At 38.9% G+C, this 12,967-nt stretch overlaps 1 protein-coding gene across 2 annotated transcripts in view; it reads right to left on the bottom strand.

Moving 5' to 3' along the window:
* Positions 1 to 6,537: 6,537 nt before the first annotated feature.
* The window catches only part of npnta (nephronectin a), a 49,825-nt gene continuing 43,395 nt past the window's right edge, over positions 6,538 to 12,967 (bottom strand). For both annotated transcript variants that reach the window (XM_034230184.1, XM_034230185.1), the window contains 3 exons: positions 12,014 to 12,112; positions 9,230 to 9,489; positions 6,538 to 8,202 (listed from right to left, as the gene is read on the bottom strand). In XM_034230184.1, coding sequence (XP_034086075.1) covers positions 8,092 to 8,202; positions 9,230 to 9,489; positions 12,014 to 12,112 — 470 coding nt within the window. In that variant the 3' untranslated portion in view covers positions 6,538 to 8,091. The remainder of the gene's footprint in view (positions 8,203 to 9,229; positions 9,490 to 12,013; positions 12,113 to 12,967) is intronic.

Raw genomic sequence — 12,967 nt, 5'->3', positions numbered from 1 at the left:
CAGATTGTTGTTGGATTGAGCGCTGACAAACTACAGCTCAGTGAGGTAAAGGACTCTGAGTGTTTAGATAGTTCACTTTAGTCTAGTTATCTCAGTGGGGTCTCCAAACGGTTTGGTCACAATTTATGTACAAACACATTTTCCAAGGCACACCTTATAAATTATTAGGATAAATAAAAACAGGTTTGAAATCATTCCAATATACTATAGGACAGTAACCAAAAATATCGTTTAAAACTGGAGATATTAAAAAATATGCATAAATAAATAAATGTTAACTGGTTAAATAAGATATGAATGAACAACAAAAATAAAATACGTTAAATATATTTGTTATTGGCTATGGTAGGTTATTGGTTATGTTCACATACTTATTTGATTATTAAAATGTAAACCGATCTTTTTCATATGGGTGCTTTAGAGTTGTACCCCCTAGATCTAGTCTCTAATAATTCTGCTCAAAGTGCACCAGATTGAAGCATTTTACTTTAAAATGTTAAAACAAATGTTTCCAGGGGGGCATACCCCCGGACCCCCCTGGAGGATGTGACGTCCACCCCCCAATTAAAACATGTTCATACAATAATGAATACATTTGAAAGCTTCTTTATGTATATAACCAACATGTCAATAAGTTTCAGTTGTTGTAGTGTATTTGTCTTTTGTAGAGATTTTTCATTTATTCTTTATATATTCTATTGTGTATTGCTTGGAGGGGGGGGGGGGGCACCAAATCATAATCTGGCCTAGGGCACCAAAATATCTAGGGCCGGCCCTGCATCCATGGGTAAAGAGAAACTCATGTAGTGCTGAACACGTAACATGAATGTGCCGGGCAGCGCGGTCCCGTGGGTTAGATGCGCGTTCATAATGCAGAGGGAAATAACTCTAAGAATAACGTTATTAGCACATTTTACAACTTGAGGAACGAATGTTTTTAATAAGGGCTATACAAACGTTCATACTGGGTAGTTTATTTAGTTTAAAAAAAATTATTCAACGAGTTAGAGACCACAACGGAAGTGTAGTACCGCCGTTTGGCCACAACGAATATTCTCATCAGACTCCGGCACACTTCCTGGGGGCTTGGTTCAACCTCCACTGTCCGTGGCCGCAGCTAGACCCTTCTCAGCCACCGTAGTGTCGTGTCCGGTGGGCGTGTCGTGTCGTGTCGTGTAGTGTTGTGTACTGTCCGCGGCCGCAGCTAGACCATATTGGTATAACGAGCGGATACAGATTCCATTCGATCTGAGAATCTGACATCAAATCAGCGGCGGACCCACAGAAAGTTACTATCAGAAACAATGCCTGACGTGTTTTGGACGTCTTTGTTTACATTAGCAAGCCTCGCTACTCAGAGCCAGTGCCCTAGGCCCAATCTCTCTAGGGCTCTGCTCAGAGCTAACCTGTATTGAAGAGCACATGTGTTTATAAAGCAGGAAATAAAAAAAGAACTCACCTTGTGATAAACCTGCAAGAGAAAAAGCATTTGAGCTCCATACTATTTCAGAAATAATCCTTGACGTGGTTTAAATAGGATGGCGAAATATCACAACCGAATTTAACTTTATCTCCGGTAGAATTCTGATCAGGAATTAGCTCCGCCTCCTCTTATTTATTTTTTTCAAGCTAAGGACCCAAAATCTGCCTTTCTCTAATGGCGCGTTTCCACTGCAGGCCTCGCCGGTTTGGTTATATGGAACGCCCTTTGCGCCACAATTCGCGCGTTTATTCTCGCGTAGTTTCGCGCGGATTAACGGGGAGGTCCGTTTATTCGCGCGAAACTACGCGCGAATAAACGGGGAGGTCCGTTTTATAAACGGGGAGGCCCGTTTTATAAACAGGGAGACCCGTTTAAGTTCAAAGTCTCAGTAACCAATCAGTGAAGAGCAAAACCAGACCAAAGCAATCTGTAGATGAAAAGTTCCTGACATTGTGAGGATGTAAATTGTACGTTATTCCAGATTCAGGGGACTATGTATTAATTTGGCTTTCAATATAATAAATATATCAATCAATATAACCTGCCTTCATTGTCTTTTAAAATAAAATTGCCTTACCTTACTGAAGTGAAGGGTATTTATGTCTCCTTAAATCACCTTTTAAATGTACTTCTTATAACATGGCATGGTGTAACATATCAAAATGTTCAGTCTCTGGTCTTGCTAGAAATGCAATGTCACTCACCTTAGAGCACTGTCTTATGAGATAATTAGCTTAGAAATCAGATTTTTGGAAAACTTAAAAACTCTTGTGAAAACACAGATGTACTCATGTCATCCATTTTTTTTGGTGTTTCAGATTTGGTTTACCAACGTTTTTGGTTCACAAAAGTAGTGAAATATATGAATTACACTATAGGCCAATATAAATGTGTTGTTCATGTCTAAAATGAAAATGTGTAAATTAGAATTTGGAGTAAAATAGTTCTATCACTCTACTTTCACCACAGAAAAGTTACATCAGGACTGATTCATGACAGCATATTCCATACTGAGGTTCATGTGATGTGTACAAATACAAATTGAGCATTACAACTTCTTTTTTTCAACCAACTATTTATGTTAACATAAGAAACTGTAACATCTCAATATTTACAATACAGGGTTCATACACTTTTTCACCAATGATTTTAAATGACTTTTCCATGACCAAAGAAATGACTCTTTCATATTCGAAATATTGAATATGTTACAACACAGTTTGCATTTAGCACGTCTTGGCTCAATGTCTTTTGATAACCACAATTACTTATTCTTTAGAAGCCATACATTGTTGAAACTGCACTTCCCTGGCATCTTTATATCAAATAGTAGCTCCTGTAGACTAGAGGGCATGATTGTAAACATCTCTCACCAGCAAAATACTGCCACAGTTGCCATTTTACGTTTCATTATACGATACAGTATTTATTATCATTATAGTATTACTATTTCGGCGATTAGATAACATATAAATTATATTTGATGCAACTTTAGTTATATTTCCATGACTTTTCCAAAACTTTGGGAAAAATATTGCATTCCATGACTTTTCCAGGTTTTTAATGACTGTACGAACCCTGACAATATCAGAACTTTCTCAACCAACTATTCATTATAAATGTAAAGACAGGGGGAGCAGTGCCATGGTCTTTGTCTTTCTTCCAAGACAGTGGGTCTGGCTGCTGTGTAGGTGGGGGTGATGGTGCATGGGCTGCTGGTGGCTGCTGGTGGCTGTGTCGGCGGGAGGGAGGTGTGCTAGGCGAGACTTCTTTGCTGGCTGGGTTGATCGTGATGGCTGTGGTGGAGGCCTTTGTACCGAGGTGTATCTTAATCTTGTGGCAGGCACAGATGGAGGTGGAGGCTGCTGTAGTGATGCTGGCCCTCTGGTCCTTGGTGGTGATGGCTCTGGCGAAGGCCCTTGAGCCACGGTAGATCTTGACCTGGGTGCAGGCACAGATGGAGGTTCTTGCTGCTAGGCCCAGGCAGCTGTGAAATCGGAAAGAAATGTAGGACAATAATTACTACTAAGTTCATTGTGGTTATCAAAAGACATTGACCCAAGACGTGCTAAATGCAAACTGTGTTGTAACATATTCAATATTTCGAATATGGGCGAGGCAGCGCATGCTAGCCACATGAAAGAGTCATTTAAAATAATTGGTGGAAAAGTGTATGAACCCTGTATTGTAAATATTGAGATGTTACAGTTTCTTATGTTAACATAAATAATTGGTTGAAAAAAAAAGTTGTAATGCTCAATTTGTATTTGTACACATCACATGAACCTCAGTATGGAATATGAAGTCATGAATCAGTCCTGATGTAACTTTTCTGTGGTGAAAGTAGAGTGATAGAACTATTTTACTCCAAATTCTAATTTACACATTTTCATTTTAGACATGAACAACACATTTATATTGGCCTATAGTGTAATTCATATATTTCACTACTTTTGTGAACCAAAAACGTTGGTAAACCAAATCTGAAACACCAAAAAACATGGATGACATGAGTACATCTGTGTTTTCACAAGAGTTTTTAAGTTTTCCAAAAATCTGATTTCTAAGCTAAGTATCTCATAAGACAGTGCTCTAAGGTGAGTGACATTGCATTTCTAGCAAGACCAGAGACTGAACATTTTGATATGTTACACCATGCCATGTTATAAGAAGTACATTTAAAAGGTGATTTAAGGAGACATAAATACCCTTCACTTCAGTAAGGTAAGGCGATTTTATTTTTAAAAGACAATGAAGGCAGGTTATATTGATTGATATATTTATTATATTGAAAGCCAAATTAATACATAGTCCCCTGAATCTGGAATAACGTACAATTTACAGCCTCACAATGTCAGGAACTTTTCATCTACAGATTGCTTTGGTCTGGTTTTGCTCTTCACTGATTGGTTACTGAGACTTTGAACTTAAACGGACCTCCCCGTTTATAAAACGGGCCTCCCCGTTTATAAAACGGACCTCCCCGTTAATCCGCGCGAAACTACGCGCAAATAAACGCGCGAATTGTGGCGCAAAGGGCGTTCCATATAGTTAGGCCTTATTAGGCCCGTCTCACTTTAATGCTGCGCTTCCAATACAGTTTAGGAACTGGGGCAGTTACTATAGTAACGCAGTGTAGGCGGAGCCGTGACGTCATCTTCAATGAGAGCCCCAGAAAAACAACACAGCCGTTAGCTCTTAGCACTCAGAGCTCACAGCTCTTCATATCTGTTCAGAAACTAGACAAAAGTTAAACAAGTACAAACCACAGACTGCCTGTGTCATGGCGAATACAGTCGCTGGTTTATTTATGTCTGTATAGGCCATTGTTATGAGTGTGGACGGTCGGAGCATATATAACGTTAGCTTAGCCAAGCTCCATTTAGAAAACACGCATTGGAAACGTGCCATAACAGGGTTTCAAAATAGAGGTGTGAGCAGTATGAGGGATGGCTACAATGGGTGATCTGTTTGGTATTTTGAAAAAAAAACTTCACAGACATGTTTTATATACAATATATACAATACAATATATTTTTTTAAATATAGCATGATAGGTCCACTTTAATTTACATAGAATTTAACAAGGTGTTTTAAAGGATTTCTTAATCTCTGGTGCTGAAAAAAAAAAAATGTGTTTCATAAAAATAATGTTAAATCCCTAGGTAAGGTATTTTAATATCAAATTGTGCTAAATAAAGCACACTTTCCTGTAAAGGGCAGAGGAATTGATAAGAGATTAAAGTTATGTGAACTCAGGAGGTGTGTGGCGCAGTGGTTAGAGACTTGGTGTTGGGGTCAGGTGGTCACAGGTTCAAACCCCACTGCAGTCAGCATGTCGTTGTGTCTTCACCCCAAATTGCTCCTGTGGAGATTGCCCACAGTATTGAGTATGTAAGTTGCTTTGGATAAAATGAAAACTGTGGACATATAATCCATCACCTTCGTTTCGCTGACATAAATAAGAGAAATATCAGAATATGATACTTTGATCGTTGTACCAAGCCCAAATATAAAGAAAGCAATTTGACATCCTGGGACATCATTATATAAAGAATATCCTTTGGAGTTTTTTACTCTACACAAACAGAACTTTATTGATCTTCATCTTCATACATTGGGTTCAAATTTAGAGTTACTGCTAACATAATTTATCTTCGTCGTAATGCCAAATTGCATCGTCTACTTTTGCTATTCTTGTGCTCTTACAGACAGACATTACAATTCAATTTAAAAGGCCATGAACTATCTCTCAATGTCAAAAAGAGGGAACAATCATTTGTGTGTACGCCCCATGATTCAGATTTGCTTGATGTGAACCAAAATGTAAGTTTCAGTGAAACATGCTGAACTCTTCCACCTAGTGTCATAACAGTCAAGCCATTAGCTTTTCTGTACTCTTGCTGACATCAACTGAAAACAAACCTTTTAATGGCACATGTAATAAAAGAGTACGGTGGCTGAAAAGGGCCAACGCGCTACAACGCCTAAATTCATTTGCATTAGGAGGAACACGCTGCAGCTTCAGAAACATTGCAAATATAACGTTGACGTTCGGGGATTATAAAGTTGGCCAACTGTCAGTCACTAAGAGCCTAAGTATTTTGTCAGTATATTTGAAATGACTAGGTTAGCCACGTTAGCTAACAAGCTTACAGCAGATCGGAAATAAAATCAGAAGGAAGATCATGTTTAAATTAGCCAATAATATTATCATTTTAGGTTTACTTATAGTGTAACTGTGTCCGTATTTTCAGCGTTTTGTTAATGTAGGGCTTTTAGTAAACGCTGCATGTTTCGTCAAATTGGTGAAGATGTTTTCCAAATGCCTCGTATGTATTGTCATGTTGATGAAGATATTTTGAAACTAAATCACTTATCTCCTAATGGAAACGTTTGTAACCTTTGTTGTGCCACCGTAATAGAGGAGCCTGCTCATAAACAAAAGCCAGTGCCATATAATTCAAAAGCTCAAAAGGATACCTTTAAAAATACATTTTACTTCTCTATTAGACACTGTGTTGCTAGCGGGATAACAAAAAAATCATGCTTTGTTTCATAGCATATCAGTCAAATGTATTTTATTTACATACTGGTCTGGATACATATTAATTTGGTGAATGCACCATGCATACAGAAAACCTTAAAACTCCAGCCGATGCCCTTCATTGTCACAGCATACGATACGCAACTATGTGCTTTGCAAGTTACAGACAGAGCTTTATACCATAACACATGGACATACACGTGTGTCCTTGTTAAACACAGCCTTGCACTACACAGGGTTTCCATCTGTATACATATTCTTTGATTAAAAGTTGAAATACAAACCATTTTGAAATACAATTAATGTCCATGTATGAATTAACATAACATATAAACCACACAACACATGGGATTGTAGATCTTTAGAGTATGTACACACAACTACATTTACAATAATACAATTTGTGAAAGCCTAAAAAGTTGTTGGTATCGTCTTTATAACAAACTGCACTTAATATAACAAAGCACATATTGTATAATAGAAAGTAAGTGTTGATTTGCAAGTGTAAGAAATCATACACTGATTCTGATCGACACTTTTTAAGTATCTGGAAAAAAAGATGACATGGAGTTTTCAGTCAGCTCGATAAAAGATCTGTGTATGGAAGGTGCTTAATTTGTAAGCCCCTCTTTCACCAAACAGATTTTTGAAATAATATGACAAGGAGAGAAAGCTGCTTTGTTTCATTTCAAACTCAGATTAGACAATAAAAAGCGGAGGTAAATTGAGAATGTTTGGGTTATTTTTTTGCAAATTTAGAGTCAGCTGGATTTAAAATAAATGCTAACAATTACAATTTTCCTTTGATATTTTAAATCTATTTCCCTTAAAGAAACTGGTACTACTTTGATATTTATCTGGTAAAAACCGTTGCAAAATTCACCCTTGGCAACATGTTTTAACATCAAGCAAAAAAGAAAAGCAATGGCTTTTAGCTGAAGGATCAAAGTAAGGTAAAAGCAGACTCATAGGCGTGGGAACGATCCCTCTCCGGGAAGAAATGGAGTGAACGTGGTCTCTCAGCGGTGTGGCTGGAGGCCGCCAGGGCTGTGTTAGGCGGAGGACATTTCCATGGTAAGTAGGTGCATGCAGGTTTCATAGTAACACGGTGATGGAGTGAGAGGGAGGCTGAGGAGAGGGGGGGGGGGACTGCCGGGATCCACCCATGACATTTGGATTCAATCTTTTTATTCATGGTCAGTCGAGAAAGAGAAACCCACTGTTCTGCAGACGCACAATTTCATGGATATCGTTCACTGAAGGGCTGTGAGGCGTGGCACGCGTGCGTGTGTGTGCGTGTGTGTGTGTGTGTGTGTGTGTGTGTGTGTGTGTGTGTGTGTGTGTGTGTGTGTGTGTGTGTGTGTGTGTGTGTGTGTGTGTGTGTGTGTGTGTGTGTGTGTGTGTGTGTGTGTGTGTGTGTGTGTGTGTGTGTGTGTGTGTGTGTGTGTGTGTGTGTGTGTGGGGTCAGTGATAGCCCAGGCAGAGGGAGGGTATTTCACAACAGAGTCAGTTCTCTTTGAGATGATTTCCCCTCTCGTTCTGCCTCTTAGAGTCCTGTCAGTCAGAGTCTCCTCAGGTTGTGCTCCTCTGTGCAGGAGCCTTTCCTCAGAGTGATGTCGTCCACGGCCATCTCTCCACTCCGGCCCCGCCCACGCTCCCCCTTCAGGATCACCTGGGGAACAGCAGGAGTGAATATTGCAAAAAACTAAAATACAAATTAAATGCAGTTTTTTGTTATTACTATTATTAATATTGGAGCTAAAGCACTGAACATGTTTTCCTCTTCTCCAGCAACATGCACACTGAGGAACTGCTGGAGAGAATATTGCAACAAAATTAAAAGCACTTATATACTAACTAAGGACTGGCGTTGTATGTTTTTGAACAGGGTTATGTAAGTGTGTATGAATGTATATTTGTGAAATCATTATGTTTGTTTAACCCATGACGAGATATGAACTGTATGAGTCGTTGCTTTGTAATCAGCTTTAATTTAACTATACATATATTACTGCTTATATTTTCCAAACAGTAATATATTTGTTCCACTTTTTCTTTCAAAGTTATTTTCTTGTTTCCTTGTTTCTTTGCTTGTGATTGCCATGTAAAAATATAAGATTAGATTCTGAGCAAAGTGCATCTGTTCATGAAATAAGCCGATACATTTTAAAAAAAGCAACTGCTACTAAGCATACATTTGAAGAACTTCTACCTTTTAATAATATGCTACCTTGTATTTTTCCACGAATATACAATTTGGAGGCAAATGTTGTACTCTTTACAACACTACATTCATTTTACTGTATAAGCAACTCTGAAATCGACTATACTTTATAGAGTACTTTGTGTACTAAACATATTTTTCTTAGCTAATAATTTTGTACTTTTAGTTTAGAAGGATTTTGAATGCAGTACTTTGACTTGTAACAGAGTATTTTCAAAATGTAGTATGGCTACTTTTATTGAAGTACTTCTTCCACCACTGCTACAGAGAACATGCCACTTTATGATGAAAAAGGAGCTGCATGTGTTTATTCCCGAGGCAATCTTATATTTCACAGATACATTTTTTTGAGTTCTCCGTCTCAGATTTATTTTTCATAAACCGGGAAAAAAACATTCGACATTCTGTCAAATAAGTTGAAATAATCATTTAAAATGTTCCCTGTATGAGTGAACACTGAAATATTTATACTTACACTTTCCAAGCCGGTGCCCCATAAAGTGATTTGGGTGTGCCTCCAGCCATTCCCCCCCGTCCGGCCCCAGACTGCAGGGCTGTACTGCTTCCCTTTCTTCACGAACACTTGCAGCATGCCCACGTGATGGCCGGCCAGCTTGTGTCTGAACGACAGGCACAGGTTGCCATCGTTCCAGGGAGGGGTGAGGGGGAGCACCAGCCGCGCCCCCCGCCCTGTCCTCTTGTTGCCCACCTCGGGAATGGTGAGGTACCGTCCACCTGGAGAGAGAAGCAACAGATCTAAAGGTCACCTATTATGCAAAATCCACGTTTTCATGTATTTTCTACATCAACCTGTCAGATTTTGGCCACTTTGTGATGTCATAACGTTTTTTTGGCTCGTGTAACCATTAGCCAATCACCAACCAAGATACCCCCCCCCCCCACCTTATCGCCTGAATCTCCTCCTAGAGCACCACTGAGTTATTTTTAACCAAATCTCTCTCAGAGGGGCGTGGGGAGGGGCTCCTTATTTTCATCTAAAGTAACAGACAGAGAATCAGCACTTTTGAAACAGGGCTGAAACAGAGGGGATTATGGGATGCTGCAATGATCATGTTTTGTCTCTTTTTTGTTTTAGACCTATAATATATTGATGAAAAACAGTATAATAGGAGACATTTAAACAAATGAATATACACAGAGTAAAATGGTTTAGTCAATAAGGTCAACACTGAATACGTTGATGACACTAGCTCCTCTAAGTGTAGCACTGAAACATTCCAGCACTGATTGTACATATTTTTCTGAATTAACTACTATTTTTTTGTAATAGACACCAGTTTGTTCACATATGCCTAATGGCTTGAGAAACTTTCTAAATTGATTTTAATTGGGTTTTACTGATCCAAACAATATTGACCTCAATTTGATACAAAATGACTTGAAAATGGAAAACAAATGACACCATGTCTCATTAATTAAAGGGCATTGGTTCACCCTAACAAACAAACAAACCAAAATAACATATTTTCTCCATTACCCAATGAAATCAAGCCATACAGAGAGTTGTGGTTTTATTTACAGAGGTTATCTGTGTGTTTTTTGTTGCTGCAAACCCAGCAGAAAGTAGTGAGTGAATTTGTATTTGTGATGTTTGGCTCTCCATAAACACTATATACTTATATTTGCTCTAGGGTAATTGACAGATCTCAATATGAACAGTTTTTCATTGGAGCTACCACTTCATGAACAGTCCCAACACAAACTGTTGACGACGAGGTCTGTGATCGCCCTGAATCAGTGAAGACGTTTCATGCAGTTGAAGTATTGTGAACTTGCAGTATTTTATTTAGTTATTTTATAGGTTTGCCTTTATTGTATAGTCAGGGTTGAAAGGAGAGACATGGGGATGACATGCAGCGATGGTCCCAGGCCCGAATTAAAACCTGGATCCCCTTTTGGCTCAGGATATTTTTGTTGTATTGTTTGAGTGACAAAACCCTTTCACCTTATTGTATTTGGGTGCCAGCCAAACCAAAAACGAAAAAATAAATAAAAATGGTTGTACTTTGGCGATTTACCCTTTAACATGTATATTTAAAAAGGTAATTAGTTAGATAAGTCAGTCTGTCTAAAACACATAACATTATATTTCATCATTGACAGCCAAGTGTAAAAGACAATCTGTGAAAAAAACTGCATATTTTCAAAAAGACTTGTGTTTCGTCACCTCAAAGTGGAGCCCGATGCCAGTGGCACATTTATTTTGTTTTTAAATTAATGTATGCATTAGTTAGTAATAATGGCGCGATATAGTTCTGAAAAATGAAAGGCTAAAGTGCTCTTGGGAAACAGCTGATTAATGCTGATGCATTATGCTTATCTAGCAGATCCGTGTGGGGCTGCTGTTAACCACGGGGGGTTCGATGTGTATCTGCGGGCCACAGAGGCTCTCTGCATACTTTATGAGCCCCTTCTGTATCTGTGCTAGTGGCTGTCTATCAAAAGGACTGTAAGTGAGGAACAGTGCATGCTTCACAACACAATGAAGATGTATTTAAAGCCATGTACAGGTGCACACTGTACACACAGGAACCCATAATTAAGACACTTAAAATGTTCTGTTTAAATGTATTCACTACATGTAACTCAAAACTGAAGTGTTGCCTCTAACATTTGGAATTACTCTTAATTAGGGCTTGGTTTACGATTTACTGTCAGTGATTTTTCAAGTGAATGTAAATGTCTGGGCAAAAACCTTTATTTTCTGTAATGAGTGAGCGCAGTCTTGGCTGAAATTAGGCTTCAGTCTCAGTGTCTGAAAACACACGAGTAAATGCAAGACTACGCCAATTGGCGGAGAGAGCCAGATGTAGTTAGCGTCGCTTAAAGAGTGCCAGTACGCTGCACTGTTTAGTCTTCACACGCCGTCTACTGAGTCCGCTCAACATAATTTATCACGCTTTCTTCTTGTCTGAACCCCAAGAAAAACAGTGTCGTGTTTCCAATTAATGTGAGTCACAGGTATAGCTGACAGGTCACGTAATCCACTTCTCATTTGCATTGCTTTGTAGAGCAAAGCACTAATCCGCATGAAAGACAAACTACTTCCCACAGGGAATTTTCCTCTTGACCTTTAATTGAGTTGAACAGAATTGAGCTGCTTATATTGTCTGACTCTGTGTGTGTGTTTGCATATATATATATATGCCTGTCAGTAAAGGAAAACAGCTATTCTTTTTTCCTATCACTGACTTAAAAAAACAAACAATTTTCTTTGTGAGAGTAGCCCTTCACTTACCGGATGGATCAGGCGTCGTCTCCCAGTGCAGGTCTCCGTCTTTGTCCCTGATCCAACCACAAAGACCATCATCAAAGGAGCAGCTCAGATACCCCGACTCTAAAGGGAATAAAACACAATTTTCAGAGAAGTGGAGGATGCACACGCATGCAAAGAGGCTTCATTGGGCTCTCTGTGATGCTTCACAGGAACCCTGCTGTGTGACTGTAACGTTACCGGGAGCCAGAGGACTGTTGAAGCTCCTTCTGTCGAGCATGATGAGACAGGAAAAAGTAAACATTTGCTGTGCTGTTGTTTTCATTAGGGAAAAATCAAGTGGAACTGCATACTGTAAATCACAAGTGGGAATGCATTCATCTAAAAAACACACATTTAATGTTGCATGCATTGATATTACTTTGTGTGTGTGTGTTTAGGAGAGAGAGTGTACTTTTACATATACAGCCTGTTGTATGGCTACCCTCCTCCACGATAAAATACACTACAGTTACAACACAGTGTTAATATTCAATGACTGATGTTTTCTTTCCCAGCGTTGATGCCTAGATGATAACATTAAGGGAATGCCGGCAAAACTGTTGCGGTATCATCCATGCATGGCTGTACAAATTGGTTTGGAGATAAGAAAAGCATCCATCATTTTATCCCTGAAAACACCTACCGCAAAACATTTCTCAGTTCATTTTCTGAGCCAATGAAAATGCCTTTCACTTGACATAGCATAGCAAATGATGCACCGTGAACCAAAATAAACACGCGACTAAACCATTAGGCAATTTAATCTGCCTACCATTGACATCAATAAATCACAGATCGAGCAAATGTGACATAAAACGCTGTCTTTTCACAAAAGCGATTTTCTTGTTGTTTCTGAAGGAACTCTAAACTATGTACTATTGAGCTTATGAGTGGAGCTCTGATTTACTTCAAAAGGATCAATTCATCTTTCAAGTA

This window comes from Gymnodraco acuticeps, unplaced genomic scaffold, assembly GCF_902827175.1.
Source record: "Gymnodraco acuticeps unplaced genomic scaffold, fGymAcu1.1, whole genome shotgun sequence".
Classification (NCBI taxonomy): domain Eukaryota; kingdom Metazoa; phylum Chordata; class Actinopteri; order Perciformes; family Bathydraconidae; genus Gymnodraco; species Gymnodraco acuticeps.
This window is presented reverse-complemented; position numbering and strand designations above follow the sequence as displayed.